Consider the following 27,756-nt stretch of genomic DNA (forward strand, 5'->3'; position numbering starts at 1 on the left):
TGGGTAGGTTAAAGAGTATTTGTGAACGTAATAGAAATTCCCAGGTCACCTGCATAAGAGGAAGGTCTCCTTTGTGAGCTTGAGTTTGTCAATTGCTGAAGATTGGCTTTGCTTAGATATTGCCCACAGCCAAGTTTTTCAGGTTGACATTTAACTGTAACAGTGAAACCTTTTGCCAGGTTTGCTAACAGATGGTTCTCAGCATGGTTCAGAAAAGCTGGATCCGTTTTGTTCTGTATGCTAAATGTTTCTTTCATTGCATATTTACGGAGGAATTGCCTCTCCATCACAGGTGTTTACAATTACATTTAGTAGTCAACTGTGGACTTTCTTGGTTTGTTTTATGGACTTACCTTACCGAATGCTTTGCTTGTGTAATATTAAAAACCACAAGAGGATTTCTGACACATTGGAGGTTGTTAGGAATCCAATTTCCAACAATGAATGTTTCTTTTTACACCACTATAAAAGCTTGGAGCCCTTGTTAAAAGAGCCCTCTCCCCTCAAGAAGATATGAGGCTTCATTTGGAAACTTTGGCACTGTCCCATTTTTCCTGTAAGAACTTTAAGGATGTGAGACCAGGGAGACAGGAGGTTAAATGAGAAGGGCTGGAAGGCAAAATAAGAACAGCTGGAGTTCATTAGCTAAAATCCAGGGTCACTAGCTAAAAAGGCAACCGAAAGGCACGTGCAGGAAAACTGAACAAGTAATGCAGCCTTCTTTAAACAGCCTTGAAGCAGGAATTGCTTTTCCTGAACAATTTGGCTGCCCTGATGCTATAGCAGCCAAAGATTTATTAAGTATGATTTTACTACATATATGGTCTCTTTCTATACAGGTAGAATACATGTGGCAATTTACTAGTCTGGTCATTTGGAGTACTATTTTCATTTGACCTTAACATGTGATATTATGAAACTAGCAAAAGTATGAACAGCACTAAGGGAAATATATGTTGTTGTTTTTTTTTTTTTTTTTTTTTAGATGAAGTTTTGCTCTTGTTGCCCAGGCCGGAGTGCAGTGGCACGATCTCGGCTCACTGCAACCTCTGCCTTCGGGATTCAAGCAATTCTCCTGCCTCAGCCTCCCGAGTAGCTGGGATCACAGGCATACACCACCGCACCGGGCTAATTTTGTATTTTTAGTAGAAACGGGGTTTCACCATGTTGGCCAGGCTGGTCTTGAACTCCTGACCTCAGGTGATCCACCTGTCTCAGCCTCCCAAGGGAAATATATCTTAATACATGTGTCAGGTGCTTTTCATACTTATTTCAATCCTCTTAATAACCCTTAGAGGTAGATATTATTAATATTATTCCACTATATGGCAGTGATTCAAACCAAATCTCTCTGATTCAAAAATTTGTATGCTTTCTATACACCCACTCTAGAAATATTCATTTAGCACCTACTATGACCAGGCACTCTGCTGAACTGCTAGATACGCAGCAATACACAAAATAGATGTGTTCCCTACCACTCTCATTCCTTTGCTAATTAAGAAAAGCAGAGGCCTTCATAGTACCTTAGAAATCTCTCACAATTGACTCTAGAATTGTATTTTAAGTGTTTATTTTTACAACTAGGAGAAAATACTTTCATTTGAATAGGTTAATGTGTTATGTTTTTACATAGTATAACATTTCTTAGTTTTATGAACTTTATAGCAATATCTTAATAATGTGCATTGTTTTAAATATTTTTGTTCAAGTGGCCAACTTTTGGTTTAAACTGAGGACTTTCAGCCTGCTAATAGCATTTTTCTTAGGAAGGAGTTGTATAACTAATCTTTTTTGAGGACCAGGCACATGACATAATCTCCCTTTCCCCCTACATAATATATTTTTTAAAAACCTTTATACTAACCCTAGGAAGTAAAATGTGCTATTTTTGTTTTAGAGAAAAGAAATTCCAGCCTCAGAGAGGTTAGGTAACTTGTCTGAGGTCACAGAGATAGTAATCAGAGTTGTTAGAATCCGTATCTATTCTATTTAAAATCCTTTCTACTTTATTATGATGAATTTGGAAATGCTTAACTAAAGTATTTGTTTAGCAACAGTAAATATAAAAATAGAAATCTGTTTTTCATGATACATTTTGTATAAACATTAAGGAAAATGCAGAAGAAGTATTTTTTTAATCTTTAATTTTAGATTCAAGGGGTACATGTCCAGGTTTATTGCATGAGTATATTGCATGATGCTGAGGTATCCTGTCACCCAAATAGTGAATATAGTACCTGATAGGTCATTTTTCAACCTGTGTCCCCCTCCCTTCCTCTCCCCTTTTGGAGTCCCTGGTGCAGTGTCTATTATTCTCATCTTATGTCTGGGTGTACCCAATACCCCCACTTATTAGCTTCCACTTGTAAGTGAGAACATGTGGAATTTGGTTTTCTGTTCCTGCGTTAATTCACTTAGGATAATGGCCTCCATCTGCATCCATGTTGCTGCTAAGGACACGATTTTGTTCTTTGTGTGTGTGTGTGACTGCATAGTATTTTATGATGCCAGTGTACCGATTTTCTTTATCCATTCCACCATTGCTGGGCACCTAGGTTGAGTCCATGTCTTTGCTATTGTGAAGAGTGCTGTGACGAACATACAAGTCTAGGTGTCTTTTTGACAGAACAATTTATTTTCTTTTGGGTATATACCCAGGAATGGAATTGCTGGGTCAAATGGTAATTCTGTTTTTGGTTTTTTTGAGGCAGGAGGTGGGACTCGACTCCAGAGGTGGGGCTTGAACACTGAACCAAATTTAGGACTAGCCGGAACAGGGCCTGGGTGGAGACAGCTTTCCAGAAGACACACCCACCAGTGTGCCATGTCAGTTTACCATTGCCATTGCAACACCTGAAAGTTACCACCCTTTCCCATGGCAACAACCTGACAACCTGGAATTACCACTCTTTTCCTAAAACTTTCTGCATAAACTGCCCCTTAATTTGCATATAATTAAAATTGGGTATAAATGTAACTATAGAGCTACCTCTGAGCTGCTACTCTGGGCACACTGCCTATACAGTAGCCTTGCTCTGCAAGGAGCAGTACACCCACTGCTGCTGAACACTGCTGCTTCAATAAAAGCTGCTGTCTAACACTGCAGGCTCACCCTTGAATTCTTTCCTGGGTGAAGCTAAGAACCCTCCCAGGCTAAGCCCCAGTTTTGGGGCTCGCCTGCCCTGCCTCACTCTGAGAAATTTCTAAACTGTTTTCCACAGTAGCTGAACTAATTAACATTCCCACCCACAGTGTGTAAGCATTCCCTTTTCTTCTCAAGTTTACCAACATCCATTAATTTTTTACTTTTAAATAATAGCCTTTTTGACTGGTGTGAGATGGTATCTCATTGAGGTTTTGATTTGCATTTCTCCGATGATTCGTAATGTTGAGCAATTTTTTCATATGTTTGTTGGCCACTTGTGTGTCCAGAAGAAATATTTTAAATAAAATAACATATCATGTTGTATATTCATCAATTCTGATTCTATCATTGATTCTACAGTGCCGGTAATTGCAGTGTTTAAATTAGAAACAGCTCAGCTAAGAATCTTTTAAGATCATTCTCTAGTAGAAAAACATTACAAAGTAATGATTCCCAATCCATATATGAGAAAACTGAGCCAAAAATAGGCTAAGGGTCCTCTCTAAGGTCATACAATGAGGCAGGGGAGGAGGCTGATTAGAACCTCTGAACTGCCAATGACCACAAATAGTCTAGGGTATGCCTGGTTGACAGAAAGTCTACCATTGAACACAATCAGATCACATCACAAATATAGCAAATCCACTGTGCATAGTTACATCTTTATAAAACAAAACAATGCCAGGATAATGGTATGTGATCAGCATTACAATTCCAAAAATACCAAGACAACTACTTATCTGACACTTGTCTTACTATTTCTTTAACATTTATCTAAAATTATTTCAATTATTTCTTTTCTTGGAATGCATAACTTGACTCATTGATTTGTGATTCTCAGTTCAGAGGAAATGTAACAACAGGGACTAGAAACACTTTTTAATTCAATGTCCAATGAAGGTTGGGGAGGACTCCATCCTTGACTCATTATATGATTCCTCATAAACTCATTACAATTGGCCTGACTTTCATTAATTCATGAGCATTTATTGAGCACCACATGCCAGGCCTGTGCTAGTGCTGGAGATGCAAAGACAAGGGCAAGTTCAATCCATGCCCTCAATGAGTTTACAGCCTAAAGACGACTTTGACTACCAGGCCTTCATTATATAGAGCCACATCCTAGGACTTTGGAGAATCAGCTTTCTTCTGGAGACTTAAAGATATCCCTATTTACTTTTGTGTCATTTATTTGAAGAAAAACAAAAATAAGTATACATAGGATACATGAATAATAAAAAACACTATTTTATGAGACTCAGAATGCTAATTTTAGGATCTTTGCCCTTCTCAGTTGATTTTTGTGTCCCTCAACTGTTTAGTCTGCAGGACAGATATCACATCCTGCTGTGCAGTTTATAAAATGTCCTTAAAATTAGAAGAAAGAAAGACCTTTTCTTCCTGGGTTTAAGACCCACACATCTGAGGCTGTAGGCATTTCAGATCCCTCTGGTGGATGGACCAAAATGATAAACAATACTGTGAGATAAATGCTTTAAACATCATCTGCTCTTTCATCTGAATTCCCTATTCATTATTCAGCAAAATTCAGTTTTCATATAACGATTTCAGTAGTTCTAGGGCACTAGAAAAGCAGTAATAGGCATGGCCATAAAGCCTACAATATTTATAATCTAATGAGGGAGACAACTAAAAGAAAGGGGGAATAAAAGCATCTTCAACAGAAACACCCTTTGCCAACCAACTAGAGGTATAGAAAGGTATTAGGTAATTAGTGACCACTAATTTAAAGATAAATATTTATTGAGTGCCAGACATTGTTTTAGGCACTGGGTATATAGCAATAAACAAAAAAACAAAAGTGCCCGCTCTCAATGGAGTTTATATTCTCAATTGTGGAGACAGACAATAAGCAAATATTTATATATAATATGTCAGATGGTGGTGACAGGCACTATGGAAAAGAATAAAGCAGGGCCCAGAGAGAGAGAGGGTAGGATGGGGTAGAGGTGGGATGGTGTGGAGGGCTGCTGAGATGGGATGGAGTAGATGGCTGCTTTTTCATGTAGAATGGTCAAGGAAGTCTGTACCTGTGTGTATCATTTGAACGGAGGCTCTGAAGAAAGTGAGGAAGAATGAAGGCAGAGATGTGAGAAGAGAGGGTTAAAGGAAAAGACAATGAGAAGTGTAAGACCACGGGGTGGAAATGTGTTTGCAAGTGTGTCTAAGGAACAGCTAGGAGGCCAATGAGGCTAAAGCCAAGTGAGCAAAGATGGGAGTGTGAGGAGATGACAGGTCACGATGCGCACAGCCAACACAGTGGGCAGGAAATCACAAGTCCTTTGAATTTACTCTGCATGAGTTGAGAGGCCACTGGAGGGTTTGGAACCAGGAGGCATATGCCCTAACTCATTTGAGAAGGATAGCAGTGTCTGGCTGTCCTGTGAATAAGTGGCCGTAGGAAGGAAGCAGGGAAGCAGGCATTGGGAGGCATTTGCAATAATTCAACCAACATATGATAGTGGCTTGGTCCAGGGTGCTGGCAGAAGGTATGGCAAGAAGGGAGGGGTTCTGGACAATCTGGAAGGTAATGCCAATAGATCTGTATGTGATAAAAAGTTGGATGAATGGTTAAAAAGATTTCTGCAAAGAAACTGTGGGTTGTGGGTAAAACTAGTAATTCCAATGTAAGTGAACAACAGAGAAATACAAAACAGACACATTTCCTACTTCTACAAAAACTAGAATTATCAAGAAAACGACATGAAGTTTATATCCAGTATTGTTAGCAGGAAGCCTCATCCCAAGTAGGTATTGTTCCTTGACCATTTTAGCAAATGAGAGCATGAGGCCATCATAATGAACAAAACATGCCATCATGATTTATAAAGAAGCATCTGGAGTTTTAGTAATATAGTTAGGTGAGACTAAAATTATATTAATCATAAAATTAAAATATCTTAACAATATTCTTAGCAATTTCAGTTTTACCATATCCTTTTGAAATCTAATTTTGCTATATGCTTCGCAACATAGGGGTGGGGGAAAGAGAAATGTATGAGATAATTTATAAATAAAAATACACATAAAGTATAAGCATTCTCAACTGATGGTCAGAAAATATGGAAGGTGTTTAAGACTCTAGCAGAAACATACCATAAACAAGATTTTAAGACTGAGAGTAGAGGTTTAGTGGGGTTCAAGGTGAAAGGCAGGGGCAAGAAGCTGGCAAGAAGAGGGAAGGGATACCAATTCTAATTTGCCTCTGTAATGCTTTACATTTACCAAGGTTCCACAAATGGTATCTGATTCCATCCTCATAGCAACCCTATGAAGTAAGTCAGAAAAGACGATGTCTCTTTTCCTAAGGAATGAATTGAGACTTGGGTTGAGATACTCTCCAGAGCTTACTCAGATAGGAAGTGACAGGGCCAGGATTCATATTAGGGCTTCTGGCTCCACAGACAGTTCTCCTTAAGACACTCAATAAATATGTTTGACAAATTAAGTGCTTACTCTTGGCTGAGTGTGGTACTAGGTGGTGTGGCAGCATCTCAAAAAGGGGGAAAGTCACTCCCTCAATTCCCATGTGGCCTTTAGTCTGAGACTAGGGAGATTAAACAGATGCCTGAGAAGTTGTTTATTACATTTACAAAGCAACACATTTGTAAAAGTGAAATAATAAATTTAGCCCATAAGGACTCTGGGGGCAAAAAGTAAAAATTAGAGCATTAGTCATTACAGCAAATAGGGTTAACAGGTGTGATGGAGCTCCTTTGGTATAAGTCAGCTTAAACTGACAAGTAAAGAGAGCAATTCACTGGCTCCCAGATCTGATAACTACAGGCTGGTAGGGCATAAGAAATACCACCAGGAAGCCATGTCTCTCATTACCCAACACTGGTTTGCCGTGCCTTCATTTTATTCCCAGGCATGCTGTCACCAGGTGTTGGTAATCTGACCCCAGCAACTCCTAGCTAAATCCTACAAGTTTAGCTCTCACAATAGAAAAGAAAGCACTTCTTTTCTAATGGCACCAGCAAAACAGGGCTCTGCCAAACTTGGGTTTTGTGCCTGTCTCAGAACCAATCACTAGGCATAGGGGAGTGCCGTGCTCTGATTGGTCAGCTCTGGGTCACATGCCCACTCTTGGGTAGAGGCAGGGTCAGCCCTGCCAGATGAGCATGGTCTGAGGAAGAAGACGGTTGTTTCCCCAGGGGAAAATAGAAGTGCCCCTACTAGAAGGGAGGGTCAAATCCCTTCTGTCAGGAGGGCAAAATGACAGATTCACTAAAATGACAGATGACTGAAGAAAATAATTTTGTTCCTAAATTTAAGGGAGTATTTCAGTTGTTTGTTTATAATCTTATGGAATTCTACACTGGGAGGGAGTTGGTGCAGGAGATTCATGATATGCAGGCATAGGCTACAGAATGCTGCTTTGAGTTTTTATCCTTTACTTTTCCTTTCCTTTAAGCTTTGACACGATTTATTCATGCAGGGATGCCCTGAAGTGAGCCTCATCGTCTTTTTTTTTGAGATGGAGTCTTGCTCTGTCACCCAGGCTGGAGTGCAGTGGTGCAATCTTAGCTCAATGCAACCTCCGCCTCCCAGGTTCAAGCATTCTTTTGCCTCAGCTTCCTGAGTGGCTGGGATTACAGGTGTGCACCACCATGCCCCACCACACCCGGCTAGTTTTTGTATTTTTAGTAGAGACGGGGTTTCACCATGTTGGCCGGGCTGGTCTCAAACTCCTGACCTCAGGTGATCCACCCATCTCGGCCTCCCTGAGTGCTGGGATCACAGGTGTGAGCCACCATGCCCAGGCCTCATGGTCTCTTTATTGTACCTTTTCTAGTCTCTGCTTTCCTGAAGCCAGAGGTCTGCCTATCTCCGGAAGCTCAAAGACAGACTTTCAAACCCCTCCCAACCACTTGGCCTTTTGTGATGACTTCTTCCCTTCAAGGCTGCCTTTAGTAACCTATTACTGAAGAGGCGAGAGAAAGCCCTCAGCCTTCTCCACTTTCACCTCCCTGGGCTCCCCAAGTTTGGCTGACTCCTCTTTTCAAGTTCACATTTTCTCCTTTCCACAGAGGTTTGCAACATTACCTTTAGGAAATCCTCTCCAGTCTCTATCATGTTTCAACAGTTCTTTACCCCATGCTCTTATCCCTGTCTCCCACCAATCATATCCACCGGCCTTATTGACTGCTTGTGAGAGTTAGAATTTTGGAGACTGGTCATGTGTCACAAAATCCTGCTTTAGAAGGCAGAACACTCCATTTCCTACTCGTCCAAAGCACTTTATCTCTCAGGCCTCTCCTCCTGTAGCTCTGAAGCTAGGTTGATGAGATTCCCAAAGGGGAGCATTTAGTGATCTGAGTGCTTTGATGAAATTGATTAGGTAAATGGAAACATATTTTTTGCAACTACTGTAGCCTGTAGGAACAATAAGTTGTGTAAATGCAATGTTTTGCCATTTTTGAAATAATGAAGGTTCTTTGTAATTTTAAATATTCTTTTGCAACAAGAGATTGTTTTCCAGCAGTAAAATAGCCAGAATGTTTGATGTGAAATGTTTAAAAAATATATACTGCCTGATATCTTTAGAGCAGCACTTTCATTATCAATGATGGATTTAACATTTTGTTGAATTTTTCTAGCTTCTCTCCTGAAGGGTTTGAAACATGCCAATATTGTGCTTCTGCATGACATAATCCACACCAAAGAGACACTGACATTCGTTTTTGAATACATGGTGAGTTGTTCGAGCATTTTACAACACATGAGAAAAATAGCCTGGTACTTGTATAATGAATCTGTTAATATTTTATGGCATGATAAAACTTTTATTACACAACGTGGAAAGTATCATGGAAATATTCATTATTGTGATTAGTAGAACCTTATTGTTCCCACATCCGTCTTTGGTCCTGCTTCCTTACCCATGACTTTTGCTGTCCTTTTTCCCCTCATCAGCAATAATAAATGAGGATCTTGAGTTTACCTCCTAAATAAAGCCTTTGCACTTATTTTTAATCTAGTTTTAATCACTATCTGAGCAGAATCCAACATTTTTTTCATTGACAATAAAGGTAAAAATCACAAGATATTTAAAAATTGTATGCAAGCTTGCTAAAGAATAACTCATGTTGTATTTTTGGAAGAAAAAATATTTAAATAAGCAGAAAGAACTTGTAAGGTATGTGTACTTGACTTGCCTCCAAGGACACTTGGAGAGTGAAAAATTCCTGCGTCGTCGTGTTCAGTGCCAGTCATTTAAAATGAGCATCTCTGTGCTGAGAAACAGGCTTTGTTCTAAGAGCCACCAGTTAGAAAGACACACTGTGTTTGACCTTAACAGTGGGTTCTCAGAAAACCTGGTTATATTCCTTTTGTCCCTTTTTCTTAAAATTCTGTACTTCGTAATACCTTCTGACAGTCAAGTCAATGTTCTGCTTTAGGAAACTATCCAAGCACCACTGAATTCACTCTCTTCTCTTTCTCTGCTGTTTTATTTAGCACACAGACCTGGCCCAGTATATGTCTCAGCATCCAGGAGGGCTTCATCCTCACAATGTCAGAGTGAGTACGTTAAGGGTCAGGACCCTCTCCTGGCTTGCCCACAGAAGGAGAGTTCTGAAACAGACTGCCTCACAACGCAAAGTCCTATGATACTAAATAAGAGGATGGACATCACTGATATTCCAGAGAAAAGTTTTGTTTTTGTTCTTTTTTTAAAAAAAAAAAGGAAAGAAAGAAAGAAAAAAGAAAAAGAGTTGCTGAGTTGCCCCTTAAGATATAGAGCAATGTTTTCTGAGCAACCTAATGCTGTCAGTCATGGCCACATGCAAATGTGTCTTTAGATGAATAAACAAGTGAAGGAGAATTATACTAAAAGGAAAAAACTAAAGCTAGGCCATCGTAAAATAAATACCTTCTTCCTATCAGATTACTGTGGTCTGTGATGAAGTCTGCAATACTTGTTCTAGCAGATCCTATTATATATGTGGCCCTAACTCCTATTTTTCCAGTCATTAGAATAGAAATAATAATAAACTTTTAACTAGCTATAATTCTACATGTTATAAATTTTAGAAACCATTTATATTTCATACTTTTCATTCCCTAAGGTTTTATTGGCATTAATTAATTGATTGGCTCTTAAAATAACCATATGAAATTTGTATATGATATATTTATTCATTTAACTAATATTTATTTATGTATTCATTTATTCATTCATTTAAGAAATATTTATTGAGTACTTAGTGCTGTAATAAGTTCTGGGGTTTCAATAATGAATAAGTTGTGTTTCTTATTTTCAATGAGCTTAAAGTCCAGTAAGATATATGAACTTAAATAGGCAGTGAGGGCCACCCTTCAAGCGACAGCAACACAAGATGGCAGCCACCATGGGCTCAGGCAATTTATGAAAACAGAATATATAGCCTTAAAATAGAATGTGGACCTAAATACCCAGAAGCACTCCCCTTTGTAAGATTTGTAACAAAAATTAATATGAGTGGAGTTAATAGTTCTAATGGAATGGTGAACCCAAGAGCTATATCAGTGCTAGCAAAATGTCAGAATTCATATATCATCAAAGTTATCCTTCAAGAGCTTCAGCGCCTAATGATGTCTAAAGAAAATGTGAAACTCCCTCAGTTACCTGAAGGACAGTGTTACAGCAATTGATCAAAAAGAAAAATCACAGGCCCTTCCCTCTCCCCAACATTTGGTGTAAGCAGTCTTCATTTTCCACAGTAGTAAATTTTCTAAATACATCTCATAGACCTCAAAGTACTAGAAAGGAAGCTCCTATTCAAAGGAAGTTTATCTTAAGATACTGTAAATGATACTAATTTTTGTATGTTTGAAATATTTAAGTTGTTAGCCTGGCGCGGTGGCTCACGCCTGTAATCCCAGTACTTTGGGAGGCCAGGGTGGGCAGATCATGAGGTCAGGAGTTTGAGACCAGCCTAGCCAACATGGTGAAACCCTGTCTCTACTAGAGACACAAAAAATTAGTCAGGTGTGGTGGCACATGCCTGTAACCCCAGCTACTCAAGAGGGTGAGACAGGAGAATTGCTTGAGCCCAGGAGGTGGAGGTGCAGTGAGCAAAGATCGCACCACTGCACTCCAGCCTGGGTGACAGGGCAAGACTCCATCTCAAAAAAAAAAAAATGTAAGTTGTGCTATAATTAATAAATAGGTGGTGAGAATCAAAGTGCTAAAGCCTATGGCCGTAGTAACTAGGAATACTGTGGGAACACATAATAAGGGAACCTAACCCAGTCTTGGAAGTAAGGTTTTGGAAAGGAATGTTTGAGAACAAAGGGTTGAGAAGAGTGAAAAAAAAAAAAAAATTAAAATACCAGTGAGCTGTGTGGAGAATGGGATAGGGAGCTAACTAGAGAAACCAAATAGGAATGTTTCATGATGTGTTAAGGACCCTGGTAAGGGTGAAGACCATTACATTATCTGCACAATCTTGGGATTTTTTTTTTATGGTAATGCTTGGCAATTTGAATAGAGGAGCAGAGAATGTACAGTTGGATTGAGTCAGAGTTGAAGTTCTGCCAGACATATGAAAGGAAGAGACAGGTAGGCAAGAGAGTTGAAGAGATTATCAAGACAGAAGTTAAGGTGTTGGCCAGTGGTATCTAGTCTGAGTCTAATCTTAGCGAAGGAAGTGAAGATAAGCAGCTTGCTGATAGTTATGAAGAGAGTGGAAGGGTTCAAGGACCTGGAGGTGTTGATTAAATAGAAGAATGGTTGGAGAAAGAATAACTGTGAGAGAGTGAGATTTTCAGGCTTGAGTGACTCTCACATAGCAGACACTGTGCTAAATGCTTCGAAGGAAAACTAGGCATAAAAGACATGATCCCTGCCCTCAAGGGAGTACAGCCAAAAACAAGAGATAAGAAATAGGCACCAATACTATTACAGTACACTTGTGTAGAATGTCAAGAAAGAAATACAATCTAGTACTATAGATGTGCAAGAGCATCAAAGATATCTTCTAGTTTTAAGAAGTTTGAGATCTTAGGCCGGGCACGGTGGCTCACGCCTGTAATCGCAGCACTGTGGGAAGCAAGGTGGGTGGATCACAAGGTCGGGAGATCGAGACCATCCTGGCTAACACAGTGAAACACCGTCTCTACTAAAAAAATACAAGAAAAAAAAAAATTAGCCGGGCATGGTGGCAGGCGCCTGTAGTCCCAGCTACTCAGGAGGCTGAGGCAGGAGAATGGCGTGAACCCAGGATGTGGAGCTTGCAGTGAGCCAAGATCCTGCCACTGCACTCTACCCTGGGTGACAGAGCGAGATTCTGTCTCAAAAAAAAAAAAAAAGAAATTTCAGATCTTAAACACACTGTATTTCAAGAGTCTGGAATAGGAGAGCATGTTACAGGGAGAGAAAATGTTTTCAGCAAAGGTACAAGGTAGGGAAATAGAGGATATGTTCAGGGAAGAGGACCCAAAAGTCATGGCTTGTTAGGGTTAGAGGAAACACCATGTTTTGCAATCTCCAGGTTCCATTAGTGCGTTTTGAAATCAATATGGTGGTTAGCAACCTGCGTTTTTAAGAATGAAATAAATAAATGAGAAGAGAATAGAAAATATTAGCATGCATTACATTTTGAAAGAACAAGTATTATTTTCTGCAACTTTTGCTCCAATTGTAACTGTACTTATATTTTTAATGTATGGATGTGAATACCAGATACATATATATTTCTTACTGTAGACTGCGGTAAAAAAATCTTTAAAGCACTAGCCTGGTCTAACTTCCTTATTTTGCAGAGGAGAAATCCAAGATCTGAGAGGACAAACATTTTGCCTGAGGTTACAGAACCAACTTATGCCATTGCTAAAAGCGATTCTTAGTTAAAATTCTTTCCCACTAGTGCCATAGTTCTGTTGACCTGAAATACAGAATATATTAGTTCTAGTTCTGTTGACCTGAAATACAGAATATATTAGTTCTGTTGACCTGAAATACAGAATATATTAGTGAAACAGCATATACAAGTCTGGGGAAATAGATTGGGTAGGTGGCTGAGAGCCTCATTTTCTAAGAAATGTGGACCTTGGGCAGGGTATGGTGGTTCATACCTATAATCCCAGCACTTTGGGAGGCCAAGTCAGAAGATCACTTGTGCCCAAGAATTCAAGACTAGCATGGGCAACATAGCAAGACCTCATCTCTACAAAAAATTTAAAAATCAGCTGAGCATGGTGGCATACACCTGCAGTCCCGCTACCTGGGAGGCTAGGTGGGTGGATCATTTGAGTCCAGGAGTTTGAGGCTGAGGTGAGCCATGATCACACAACTACACTCCAGCTTGAGTGACAAAGGAAGACCCTGTCCCTAAAAAAGAAAGAAATGTGAATTTTATTCCTTGGAGAGTACAGTCATTAGTCATTAAATTTGAGCTGAGAGAAAATGATATGATCAGAAGAAATTCATATCACTGTGGTCTGTAGGATGTATGAAAGGAAAGAAGAGACTAGAGTCAGGGATTCCACTTAAGAATTTTTTGTTTGTTTGTTTTGAGACAGAGTCTTGTTTTGTTACCCAGGCTAGAGTGCAGTGGTGCAGTCATGGCTCACCTCAGCCTCAAACTCCCAGCCTCAAATGATCTTCCCACCTCGGCCTCCCAAAGTGCTGGAATTACAGGTGTGAGCCAAAGAATTTATTGATGTGGCCTGGCCTAATGCTTCTCAAACTTCAGTGAGCAGACAAGGTGACCGGAGACCTGACTCAGCAAGTCTGGGGTTAAACCTGAACCTCTGCATTCTAACATGAGCCAATCTGATGCAGATGGTGCTGATCAAGAGCCAAGCACTGAGCAAGGATCTAGTTAGCAATTAGTAATCAAGTACAACATTATGGTAGTGACAATGAGAATGGAGAGGAATGTGAAAATCAGTAACAAAGAAGAGTTCACCTCTTGGTAATGTGAGCATGAGGAGGGAAAGGATGGGGCCAAACATAACTGGTTTTGAGTTTGACTGACGAGGAGAATTGTAGCTCTATTAACAGAAATAGGAGAAGAAGTTGGTTTGGAAAGAAAGAGGAGGAGTCCTGTTTCAGACATGTTGAGGTCCCAGGTGAGACAGAATCTCCAAAGGGAAATGAGCAGTAGGCAATCTAAAAGGAAATCTGTGCTCAGAAGGGAGCTGTGAGCTGGACGTGTAGATCTCAGGGTCTTCAGCACATAGAGTTTAGAAGACAAGGAATAGGCAACCAAAAGAGCAAATACACAAAGAGAGGAGGACTGATGATGAGACTTTTGCCTTTTGGGATGAGAAGAGGAACAGGAAATTAAGGAACGAAGGGAAGCAGCTTATAGGAATGCAGAGCATCTGGAAAAAATTACACACTGTCATGGAAGTTAAGGGAAGAAGCAATTTCAAGAAGGAGGGTATAGTGGACAGTATTGCAAGCATCGGAAATACAGCTAAAAGTCATACTCTTGACTGCATTGACCTTGTGGATTTGTGAGGGACACACTAATAAATAAAGGAATTTATTGTGGGTATATGGAGGCACAAAGGAAGAGGTTATCCAAATCAAAGCAGGTGGGAGTAAGGATGAGTTCTCCAAGGTGGAGGCATCAGTGAATGTGTGAAGGGGCACAGAGCATCCATGCCCATCCCAGGCAATCCTCCTCCAGAAGCCTCCATGAGAGTTCAGCTATCCAGAAGGTCTCTGTACCCTAATCTTTCTGGGTTCTGCAGAGGCTTCATTGTGTAGGCATGATTTATTAAACTATTGGCCACTGGTGATCAACTTAACCTGCTGGTGATCAACTTAACCTTCAGCCCCTCTCCCCTCCCTAATCGGGTCTTGGTCTTTCCAGTGACCAGTCCCTATCCTAAAGCTACCCAAGGGTCTGCCAGCTATCAGTCAACTCTACAAAAAAGACATCACTTTGGAGATTCTAAGGATTTTAGGAGTTGGCTGCCAGGAATCTAGTTGAAGATCAAACATATATTTCACAACATCACAGTCGTGCTATTTTATATAAGGAGCCATTAAGTGGTTTTAAACAAAGAGGTGATAAATTCAGATTTTCTTTTTATAAAGCTTACACTGATGACAGTGTAGTGAATAGACTGGAATGAGGGCAATACTTTTTTTTCGAAATGTTATATTCCCCTGACCCTACTTTCTCCTTGTTTTCTTCTACCTCTCTCCCTCTACTCATTCCCTGAATGCTGGTATCTGTTAAGGTTCCAGCCTTGTCAGTGAGGCTAATCAGAACCACAGTGGTACAGATGTGAGATGATGGTAGGAGAAAGTGGGCAGATATGAGACCAATTACTTAGCCAGAACTGATGGGAAAAACAAGAGTCAGCGATATTTTTTTCTGGATTTGAGTATTAAGATGGATAATGGTGCCAGTCACTGTGATAGAGAATCAGAAAGAAAAATTTACTTTGGAGAGATACGGTGAATGGTGTTTTAGACATGCTAAGTTTGAGGTGATTGCGGGATGTACAGGCGAACTCCAGACTATGTGGGCCTAAAGTAGAAAGGCAATCTGAATTGGAGATAAAGATTTTGAAATCATCAGAATACAGTTGTTCATTAGAGCACTGTCAATGGGTAAGATAGCTAAGGGAGCATGTGTAGAGTGATAACAGAAGATCAAAGATGGAGCCCTAAGAATATCAATATGTTATTATTTATTATTTTATTATGTTTTATTTTTTTAATTTAATTTTTATTTATTTGTTTATTTTTTAGATGGGAGTCTCTGTTGCCCAGGCTGGAGTGCAGTGGCACAATCTCAGCTCACTGCAACCTCTGCTTCCTGGGTTCAAGCAAGCCTCCTGCCTCAGCCTCTCGAGTAGCTGGGTCTACAGACACCCCCCACCTCGCCCGACTAATTTTTGTATTTTTAGTAGAGGCGGGGTTTCACCATGTTGGCCAGGCTGGTCTTGAACTTCTGACCTTAAGTGATCCACCTGCCTTGGCCTTCCAAAGTCCTGGGACTGCAGGTATGAGCCACTGTGCCTGGCCTATTTTTATTTTTTATAGAGATGGTTTCTTGCTGTGTTGCCCAGGCTGGTCTCAAACTCCTGGACTCAAGCACTCCTCCTGCCTTGGCCTCCCAAAGTTCTGAGATTACACGTGTGAGTCCCTGCGCCTGGCCAGAATATCAATATATTAGATATCAGTAGAAGTAGAATCTATAAAAAGAACAGCCAGAGGGGTAGAAAAAAAATTAGGAGATTGTGGAACCGAAAGAAGAGAGCAGCGCCTCAGGAAGGAAGGCATGGTCTATGATGCCAAATGCTGCAAAGATAAGGAATAAGAGGTATCCATTGGGTTTCATAGGAAAAGTCATAGGAAACCATGGTAAAAAACACTGTGAATGACACAATCATTGCAAAAGCATTTTTATAGGGGGATGAATTTTGTATTTCAGAGGACAAACAATTCCATACAATGACAAGATCTAGTGTGTGACCACCGGAGTTAGTGTCCGAAGTGGACTGGAGAAGCAGATCATTGGAGCTGAGAGGTTGGCTAGAGCTGTTCTCATGGGCACTAATGTCATAGAGGCAACAGCTGTAATCCAAGTGCCCACATCTTCAGTGAATGACAGAGAGTGATTGAGAGTTCAGTGAATGACCGCTAAAAGAAGAGTAATGGAAGATGTCACTGGATGGCATTAAAATCCAAGGGACAGGGGTTTTTACTTAAAAGTAGAGCAGTAATGGTTTTGAAGTGGTAGTGGGGAAAAGGGAGGCAGCTTATGACACTTGTCAGTGGTCAAAGGTATGAGGAAGTTATAGAAAAACTAATATCCACTTGAGAATACTATAGGGAAGCAGTGAGCTCAAGGTCTCATTTAAGGAAAGGAGCCAGAAGGAAATTCACCAGAGGTTAGCTTTTAGGTAGTTTTTAAAGCAGGATTGAGGAATGGAGAGTAAACAGTGAAAAGGTTTGGGGGAGAGGGGAGCAATAGATACGAGGCTAAACAGAGGAAGCACAGAGCAGAATGGAGATGAGCATGTTGGGAGGAAAAGGAATAGTCGGAAGCTTATATTTTGAGTTGTGACCATGGAAGGCAGGGTGGGAATCCTAGTGAGGTTATCTTGTTTCATATTTCTAGTAGAATGAGTCCCAGGGATCAGGGGGATGGAAGGACTCAGGCTTCCCTATAAGGAGTTGGCTAACGGATCTCATTGGTTTTTGAGTAACTCCTGGCCCAGATGGCACTAGTTCAATGGAATTATTTTGTTCCCCCAAACCTTATTGAGTTGGAAACAGGTCTAACCCCTGGGATTTGGGAAGCCTTTCTGGAAAGAGTCACCCACAGTCTGGCTGATGTTGAACTGTGCAGACGCCATCATATTTGGTGATGTTAGGATGCAGTAACTGGTGAAGCTTCTGCAGTGTTGAAGGAAGAATCCAGGTTGGGAGGGATGAAAGGGTGAGTGGGTCGTGAGGTTTGTCAGCACAAAAGTTTTGAGAAATGTGGTTATAAAATGCCATACCTTAATGCTGCAGTGCTTTACCACTTACAAATGCCTGTAGACGTATCTGGCAGAGAGGAAAGGGGTTGAATGGCAAGAAGGTGGGAAGTGACTGTGGCTAATTAGTGAGAACAGTCTACACTCGAGACATAAAAGGCATTTCAAGCTGACCTACTAAGAAGTTCTGTCTCTGACTCAGCCAGCTCGCTCTCTCCTTCCCTCTCATGTTTTCATTTTCTGTCTTTTCTCTAGTTTCTCAGGATGGTATAGTGGAGTCAGACAAGTCTGAATTTGAGTCTTGGCTCTGACTTGTCCTAGACATGTTTTTAAAGTTACATTGAGCCCTGTTTTTCTCTGCAAACTGAGGATAAGCATGCTATTCCAAAGGCTGTATCCCTCACTGGTCACCAACTTCCTGTCTTCTATCTACCTGTCTTCATCTTCCTCTTTCCCTAGTCCTGCATATTGAAAAACTTTTTTTTTTTTTTTTGAGACGGAGTCTTGCTCTGCCACCCAGGCTGGAGTGCAGTGGCACAATCCTGGCTCACTGCAACTTCTGCCTTCCAGGTTCAAGCAATTCTCCTGCCTCAGCCTCCCGAGTAGCTGGGATTATAAGCAGACGCCACAACACCCAGCTAATTTTTGTATTTTTAGTAGAGATGGAGTTTCACCACATTGGCCAGGCTGGTCTTGAACTCCTGACCTCAGGTGATCTGCTCGCTTCGGCCTCCCAAAGTGCTGGGATTATAGGCATGAGCCACTGGGTCAGTCTCAAAAACATATTTTTAAGCACATACTATGGTATCTTCTTGTCTTTTACCTGGAATTTAAGCTGGTTCTTTGTATTGTCTTTTCCATGAACACATTTATATTTATAACCAATCAGAAGGTTTAAATGTCAGTGTAGGAATTTTGTGCTGTGGAAGCTTCGTGGCTTGGTGAATGGTAAAATGAATAGTGTGTGTATATTTGAAGCACCAGGAAGAGAAAATGCTGGGAAGATTCATGGAACCAGTTAACATTTGACTAGGAGCCAGAAGAAATTTTTAAAATTCTTAAATGGTTTATGAACCTGATGTGGTAGCTACATGAAACCTGCACAGCTGCAGGTCTGCTATGGCAGGTAACTCCCCATGCTCCTGCTTCCATTGGACCATTTGGCTCCAATGTCTCCAGGTCATTGTTAGGTCAGTAATGGTCCTAGCATCTCTGAAGGTCCTAGTTTTCTAAGATGCTGTTGGAAAAGAGGATTAATCCACATAACTCTGCATCTGCCATTTTGCCCATGTCCCAGGAATGCTGGGCCCGGCCCTTCCTTTCTGAACTGCCAGAACATGTTCTCAGTTGACACAGGTCTTTATAAATACTGATGTTGGTGTTTGAATTCTCAGTTGCCAATGGCACTGGAAAATAGCAAAAGATACTTGGAATACTAAGCATTCTTTTTTTCCCGTAAGTTTCCGTGATGGTGGGAACCTAGTAATGGCTTTGGTTTCAGTGCCTCATAACCACATGAAACATTTTTAAATTGGGGCTTAGAATGTGTTTTTCCCTTTTATTTCTCCACCACTACCATTTACCCTTTCTCCCTTCTTCCCCCTACAATTTATTCCTTATTCTTTTTTGATTTTTTTTTGAGGGGGGGGGTCTAACTTCTTTTGGTCTCTCTTCCCTTTTCATCGTACTATGTATTTCCCTTGTTTTCGACTTTGAATTTAAGACTTTAAAAATAGGTTTAAGAAGATAAAGATTTCTTTATTTTCTAATACCATCTAAAGATATATTTTTTAGTGTGGTCTCCTTGTGTTGTGTTTTTAAAAGGGTTTCATATCAGAGAGCCTGGAAAACTTAAGCAGTTGTAAACTTTAGAATATCATTTCCAGGTCAACTTTGATCTTATATGCCAAGTTCATCGGTGGGGAAAAAAATTAAATCTTTCACATCTAAATCAATAACTAGTGTTCCAAAGGAAACTTCAAAGTTTCACTTTAGATTTTTAAAGAAGGGTAATTCCTTCAGTATCAAAGAAATGAGATGTCAGGAAAAGCCGGATTCCCTTTGTTTAGGACACAGTCTAGTTACTTGACTTTCCTTGTCCTTTTTCTTCCCCCTCTGAATGTAAAATTCTTCTTCTTCTTCTTCTTTTTTTTTTTTTTTTTTGGCTCTCAAGAGACACTTTTACTATATTCTTTGAGATGACTGTTTTTGATTTAGAGGCGAAATCAGCACGTGGTGGCTCAAATCTCCTTATGGATAGTGTTTCTTCCTTCCAGCTTTTCATGTTTCAACTTTTGCGGGGCCTGGCGTACATCCACCACCAACACGTTCTTCACAGGGACCTGAAACCTCAGAACTTACTCATCAGTCACCTGGGAGAGCTCAAACTGGCTGATTTTGGTAAGTCGCCCCTCGGGTCTCATTCTGGGCTGTGAACAATGACGCTTTTGTATGCGCTCGTTTAAGCATCGACTGGGCCTGGCCTTTGAAAACTGGAGGCCTGAGAACATGATGCTTTGTGAGGATATCAAACTACCATAAAGGAAGTGTGAGGCACGAAACAGGGAGGGATTGGTAGCTTTCTAGGATTCCACCAAGTCCCAGTTTAGTCAGATGGCCAAAAGCTGGGCACCTCTACTGCCCCACTGCCAGTTTTGATATAGAGACATTGGTAGAGTAAACTGTACTTAGTAAGTTTTCCTAAATCTAAGTGAATATACAAATTATATTTGAGTAGATCGAGATTATCCCAAGATGATAAAGAGGCTAACCCCAGATTGTAGCATGGACTCCTGTCAGGATGGAGACTCCAGGACACTTGTTCCTGCTCTCCTACCTTCTTTATGTAGGTATGAGATGCAAAGTTTTGTTCCCATTAAAGTGAAGCAGATTTCCTCTAAGTATCACTGTATCTTTCCATTTTAGCACTTATCACAGTTTATAGTTATATTCACACACAAATACATGCATACACACAAATATATGCACATGTGTGCGCACACCCACACGCACAAATATATATAGATTTGCGTGATGATTTTGTCTCAGCTGGACTGTAAGCATAATGAGGGCACCCTGGGTATGTTTTTGCTTATCATTTTATCCCTAGTGCCTGGTACCATAGTAGGTGCTTAATAAATACTTGTTGAAAAACTGGCTCTATGTGAGCTAAGGAACCAGTCTTCTCTGTCTGGCAGATGCCAAATGGTGATACTATCACTGCAGTATTTATTCTGAGATGGCAGCTTTTATCCTGACATGTAAGCATTTAACAGATATTTGTTTATCAATTTTCCATAATAGCAAACTCATCTATTGAAGTTTTTTTGCAATTCTGTGAGATAAACAGCTGACTGACAGAAAGACTCATTTTGCAGAACAGCACTTAGAAATTCATCTAAGGTCCTACCAAACTGATTAATTTGGATGAGCAGTCCCTACGGTTTATCTGCTGAACTGGGCTTTCCTGGAGTGCCAAAACGGAAAGTGGCCATGTTAGTCATGAACTGAGCTCAGTTTCTGTTACAGAGACCCAAAATCACAGAGGTATAACATGCTAGAAACTTAACTTTCTCTTGCAACACAGTCCTGAACTAAGCGGGCAGAGCATGTACGGTGGCCCCATGCTGTCTTCACCCAGGCTGCTTCTGTCACGTGGCTCCACCATCCCCCATTGCATGTTTCAAGATGGCTGCCACCTCCTGCTCATCACAGCCTGGAGGAAGGAGAAAAGGGAAACAGAACCCTTAACCCCTCCACTAAGGCATGATCTGGAAGTTCACACATCACCTCTGTTCATATAATATAGGCAAGAACTTAGTCACCTGACCACACTCAGCTGCCAAGAAGGCCATATCTAGCTGCAAAGCAGGCCAAAATTTGAGAAATTCACTTAAAGAAGTGATAGACAAGAGTCAAGATAGCGATTAGTTCTACTAAAAGCACCTAAATTTGTGTTATTTTTTTTAATGGTGTTTACCCCGGTCCAGTGCATCAAGGTGCAAGCCAAGGTCCAGAACAATGGGTTTTATGCTTTTCCCTTTTGGACAGGTCTTGCGCGGGCCAAGTCCATTCCCAGCCAGACATACTCTTCAGAAGTCGTGACCCTCTGGTACCGGCCCCCCGATGCTTTGCTGGGAGCCACTGAATATTCCTCTGAGCTGGACATATGGTAAGAGTGGTGCCAAGAAAATGGAGAAAGTGTGAGTCATCCTACTCACGAGGGTTGCTTTATCATCCACATTATATTTTAACAATAATTCTAATAATGGCAATCACTAATATACATATGTATTTTTGAGATGGAGTCTCGCTCTGTTGCCCAGGCTGGAATGCAGTGGCGTGATCTCGGCTCACTGTAACCTCCACCTCCCAGATTCAAATGATTCTCCTGCCTCAGCCTCCTGAGTAGCTCTACTAAAAAAAATACTAATATTTATATACAGAAACATAAAGTACTTTCAAAGATACATCTCATTTGATTCTTGCAATTATTCTACAAACTTTTACTGTTGAACTGAGACTCACAGTGTTCTTGTCAAGGCATCTTCTGAATCGAACACTCTTTCTTTTTATTTTATTTTACTTTTTGAGGTTGGGGTCTCACTAGATTGTCCAGGCTGGTCTTTTTTTTTTTTTTTTTTTTTTTTTTTGAGACGGAGTCTTGCTCTGTCGCCCAGGCTGGGGTGCAGTGGCCGGATCTCAGCTCACTGCAAGCTCCACCTCCCGGGTTTACGCCATTCTCCTGCCTCAGCCTCCTGAGTAGCTGGGACTACAGGCGCCCGCTACCTCGCCCGGCTAGTTTTTTGTATTTTTTTAGTAGAGATGGGGTTTCACCGTGTTAGCCAGGATGGTCTCGATCTCCTGACCTCGTGATCCACCCGTCTCAGCCTCCCAAAGTGCTGGGATTACAGGCTTGAGCCACCGCGCCCGGCCTCCAGGCTGGTCTTGAGCTCCCATGCTGAAGCAGTCCTCCCACTTCAGCCTCTTGAGTAGCTGGGACTATAGGGTTACACCACTGAACCCTGGCAATCTCATGCTCTTTCTTTCATGCCTTTCCTCCTAGCTCCTCTCTTTAATCCTTTGCCTTGTCTCCTCCTTGACACCTTATCCTCAGAGAAACAAACATACATCCCCAAACCACAGACACACAGATGTGCACACACGTACATGTGCATGCACACACATCTGCATGAACATACTCACACAAGTTCAAACATAGTTCAGAGCCTGGTTTAGGGGGAAAAAAAAAAGACCAAGCTTCAAGACACTCGATTTTCATGCCAGTTCGATTTCTAATCAATTAACTCTGGATTCTGTTATCTTGAAAAAGTCATGTATCCTCTCTGTGTCTATGTTTCTCCATTTTAAAAAATGAAGGTAATAAACTCTCCCCATTGTAGTTAAATGGAACTATAGTACAAGTATAAGAACCAAATAGGTAACTGGGCATGCCGGCTCATGCCTGTAATCACAGCACTTTGGGAGACCAAGGCTGGAGGATCGATCGCTTCCCAGCCCAGTTGTTTAAGACCAGCCTGGATAGCACAGTGAGATGCCATCTCTACATTTTTATTTTAAATTAGTCAGGTGTGATGGCTAATTAAACACTTCAGGAGGGCTGAAGTAGGCGGATCTCCTGAGCCTGAGAAATTGAGGCTACAGTGAGTCTTGATGGTACCCCTGCAATCCAGCCTGGGTTACAGAGTGAGACCCCATCCGAAAGAAAGAGAGAAAGAGAGAGAGAGAGAGAGGGAGAGAGGGAAAGAGGAGAGGGAGAGGGGGAGAGGGGGAGAAGGGAAGAGAGGGGGAGAGGTGGGGGAGGGAGGGAGGAAGGGAGGAAGGAAGGAAGGAAGGAAGGAAGGAAGGAAGGAAGGAAGGAAGGAAGGAAGGAAGGAAGGAAGGAAGGAATCCAGATAGGTGCTCTCAAGTAAAGCCACAGAGTTGGGGAGGCTCTAAGGTTAATGGGGTGCGATAGTGAGCTCTCAGACACTCATCATCCTAGAACGGCAGTGTTATTTTCTCTGGATCATATTCCTGGAGACCTCCCTGTCATCTGGGGGCCACTGTTAGACATGTGATGACTTTACAGACACAGCCAACTCTCCAAAGGTAATGAAATATATGAATCTCTTTCAGTACCTTGGAAGAAAGGGTTTATATAAAAACACAAAGCCCTATTTTCAAAAATCCATAATTGATTTTAAAAAATTAAATGGTGTCCTAAGAGACTAAGCTAAGCTTTTAGATCTCCCAAAGAATTAAGAAAGGTTGCAGACATTTTTCTCCAGTGTAAGTCATTGATTTCTGATACCCGGCACAATTTCTAGAAATATCATCTGCTAGTCAAAACCCTCCTGAAACTGTCAGCTCACACTGCTCAGCACTGTCACTTCAAAGGACTCCGGCAGGCTCTGGCTTACTCAGCTCTTAATGATAGCTTCCTGATTATGTTTCACAGACAGAGTGAAACTTCTACCCATCAATTTTAAACTATATTTTATTATGGAATATTTAAAACATTCAAAAGTGTATATAACATATATGTAGATCAGTGATTCTCAACCAGGGAGCAATTTTTGCTCTGCAGGGGACATTTGGCAATGTCTGGAAACATTTTTTGTTTTCACAGCTGGGGGTAGGGGGGTGGGGGTAGCACTGGCATCTAGTGGGCAGAGACCAGGGATGCTGCTAAACATCCTACAGTGCCGAGGACAGGCCCCTGCAACAAAGATTTATCCAACCCAAAACGTCTGTAGTGTCAAGATTAAGAAAGCTGATGTAGATTAAGAAGTTTAATTTACTTTTAGAGACAGGGTCTCCCTTGGTTGCCCAGGCTGGAGTACAGAGGTGAGGTTGTCTCACAGCAGCCTCCAACTCCTGGGCTCAAGTGATCCTCCTGCCTCAGCCTCCTGAGTAGCTGGGAATACAGGTGTGTGCCACCACACCTGGCTAATTAAAAAAATGTAGAGAGAGAGAGTCTCACTTTGTTGCCCATGCTGGTCTCAAACTCCTGGCTTCAAAAGATCCTCCTGCCTTGGCTTCCCAAAGTGCTGGAATTACAGGAATAAGCCACCACACCCAACCAATTCAGAAGCTTAATAACGTGAACTCCATAACCTGCTACCCAGTGTAACAACTAGAACATAATCCGTACTGTCCTATCAACTGTGTCCCTTTCACATAACCTGCCCCTCCACTAGAAGGCCTTTACCGGATTTTTTTTTCTTTTTTTGGGGTCAGTATTCTCTTACATCTTTTTAAAATAATCCTTTTACATTTTAGAGGTATTCTAAAGAATTTTTTTGTTTTACTTGATTTGAGGTTTTATAAAAATGATGTTATATTGCTTTTAGTCTTCTGTAACTTGGTTTTGTTTCATCCAATATGTTACATGTTTCTAAGATTCATCCATGTTGATCTGTTTTGCTATACATTATTTTCTTTAGTGAATATTTCAGAGATATATATATATATATATATATATTTTATGTGTGAGATAGAGTCTTGCTCTGTTGCAGTGGCTTGATCTCGGCTCACTGCAACCTTCGCCTCCTGGGTTCAAGCGATTCTCATCCCTCAGCCTTGTGAGTAGCTGGGATTGCAGGTGTGCCCCACCACACCCAGATCATTTTTGTATTTTTAGTAGAGACGGGGTTTCACCATGTTGGCCAGGTTGGTCATGAACTCCTGACCTCAGGTGATCCACTCGTCTTGGCCTCCCAAAGTGTTGGGGTTACAGGTGTGAGCCACCGCACCTGGCCTGTGTTGTCTTTTTGAACAAAGTTCTGAATTATAATATTACTGACCTTATCACTCTTTTCTTTTATGGGTAGCTCTTTTTGCTTCTTGTTTAAAAATTCCTTCCCTTCCTGAGGTCAGAATGATTTTGTCCAATACATTATTATTATTATTATTATTATTATTATTATTATTATTATTTTGAGATGGAGTCTTACTCTGTAGCCCAGGCTGGAGTGCAGTGGCGCCATCCGGTCTCACTGCAACCTCCGCCTCCTGGGTTCAAGCATTCCCCCCACCTCAGCCTCCCAAGTAGCTAGGATTACAGACATGCACCACCATGCCTGACTAATTTTTTTGTATTTTTAGTAGGGACGAGGTTTCACCGTGTTGGCCAGGCTGGTCTTGAACTCCTGACCTCAAGTGATCCCCCTACCTTGGCTTCTCAAAGTGCTGGGATTACAGGTGTGAGCCACCACCCCCAGCCTGTCCAATACATTCTTTTAAAGATTGTAAAGTTTCTTCTTTCACTTTAAATCTTTAATACATTGAAATTGACTTGTATTTGCTAAACAGTTGTTTCACACTAATTTCTTCAGTGATGTGCCATGCCAAATCTCCTTTATATCAAGTTTTCATAAATACATAGATCAGTTTCTGGGCTCTCTGTTCTGCCAATTTGTCTGTTTTTGTACCAGTGCCACAATATTAATGTCTATAACTTTGCAATAATACTTGATATTTTGTAGGCCAAGTCTCCCAGCCTATTTCATCTTCTTCAAAAGTGTTTTGGCTATATTTCTCTTCTGATTTTTCATATAAATTTTAGATTTAATGTTTCAAGTTTCATGAAAAATGCTCCTGGGATTTTCACTGGAATTGCATAGTAATTATAGAACAATTCGCATATAATTTACTTCTTTATAATACAGTATTGTCCTCCAATTTTTTAACATGGCATATTGCTCCACCTGTTTAAGTTATTTTTAAATGACTTTTAATGAAGTTTTATATCCTTCTCTTGAAGGTCTGACATATCTGAAACAAAGGTTCTTGTAAGTCTATTTCATTGTTTATTGTTTCTTTTTGTTCTTGCATATGGTATCTTTTTTCCTATGTGTGTTCATTTGTTTTTGACAGTGATATGCTGATTTGCCTTGGAATTTTATTTGTGAGATTTCATTGAGGACCTGAATGAAGTGCGTTCCCTCAGAGAGGATTTGCATTTAATGATGCCAGATATAGCATATATTTTAAATGAAATTTATTATTATATTTTACATAAATGTTGGTCTACTACCCAGACCCTGATTTCTTAATAACGTTTTCTGTTAAAAAGAACTTGGATTCTTTGAATAAATGACTGATTCTAAAGCTGGGGCAGATAATGTACAAGATGATCCTGGAGCATCTTGTTGGGCCAGAAAATTTCCTTACAAAGTAATCAAAAAATGATAGGAATATGTCAAAAGGACATGGGAAGCAACTTGAAGAGGCTTTTGCTGGTTAAATCTGGGACAATTTGAGCATCAAAGTAAATAATGAGAGTAATGGATTATAATCCGTTGAATAAAATAAGATAGCTAGCTTCCTGGCTAGTTAGATAAGAAGGGAAGCTCACTGGATGCAGTGGCTCACACCTGTAATCCCAGCACTTTGGGAGGCCGAGGTGGGTGGATTCCTTGAGGCCAGGAGTTCAAGACCACTCTGGCCAACATGGTAAAACATGATCCCTACTAAAAATACAAAAAATTAGCTGGGCCTGGTGGTGCACGCCTGCAATCCCAGCTTCTCAGGAGATTGCAGTGAGCTGAGATCGCGCCAGTGTACTACAGCCTGCCTGGGCAACAGAGTGACAGCCTAAGCTTCTCCTGACAGAATAATGTCAACTAATAACTGGATTGAATATGACAGTTAGAAAATCACTACTTTATAACCAGTATAGTAGTATTTGGTGGAAACAAGAATAATTAATGCTAAAGTAGAGGGGGAAAGTTTGATGAGGAATAAGATATTTACATAGTCTCAAAGTACCTTTCACAAATTACTTGTTAATCACAAAGGGAAAAAACGGTAACTTTACAGTAGAGAAATTTGGCAGACAATATCTTGCCCAAGTGACTAAAGTTAATATAATGAATAATGGGACTGACTGGCATCATGTGTCTCCTCATATGATGCACTGAGAAGGATATAATATCATTTATGTGGTATTTCTGTTGGGGGGAAGCATAATCTGACTCTAATCATGAGGATACATCAGATAAACCTAGTTTAAGGGACATTCTACAAAGTAACTGGCCTGTACTTATTAGAAGTGTTAAGATTTTAAAAGATAAAGACTGAGGAACTGTTCCAGATTAAAGGAGACTCCAGAAACATGCCAACTAAATGTAATGCATGGTCCT

At 40.7% G+C, this 27,756-nt stretch overlaps 1 protein-coding gene and 1 pseudogene across 8 annotated transcripts in view; both read left to right on the forward strand.

Moving 5' to 3' along the window:
* Positions 1-27,756, forward strand: part of LOC105468092 (cyclin dependent kinase 15) — a 117,348-nt gene that overhangs the window by 33,536 nt on the left and 56,056 nt on the right. For all 8 annotated transcript variants that reach the window (XR_979284.2, XR_979285.2, XM_024788606.2 and 5 more), the window contains 4 exons: positions 8,773-8,867; positions 9,632-9,694; positions 19,885-20,008; positions 21,659-21,779. Coding sequence is in view for 6 of the 8 variants with exons in the window: in XM_024788606.2 (XP_024644374.2) it covers positions 8,773-8,867; positions 9,632-9,694; positions 19,885-20,008; positions 21,659-21,779 (403 nt within the window). In the remaining 2 variants the exon portion in view is untranslated. The remainder of the gene's footprint in view (positions 1-8,772; positions 8,868-9,631; positions 9,695-19,884; positions 20,009-21,658; positions 21,780-27,756) is intronic.
* On the forward strand, positions 9,799-10,961 carry LOC105468272 (ubiquitin-conjugating enzyme E2 variant 1 pseudogene; annotated as a pseudogene).

The sequence above is a fragment of the Macaca nemestrina genome, chromosome 11 (assembly GCF_043159975.1).
Source record: "Macaca nemestrina isolate mMacNem1 chromosome 11, mMacNem.hap1, whole genome shotgun sequence".
In the NCBI taxonomy this organism is placed as follows: Eukaryota; Metazoa; Chordata; class Mammalia; order Primates; family Cercopithecidae; genus Macaca; species Macaca nemestrina.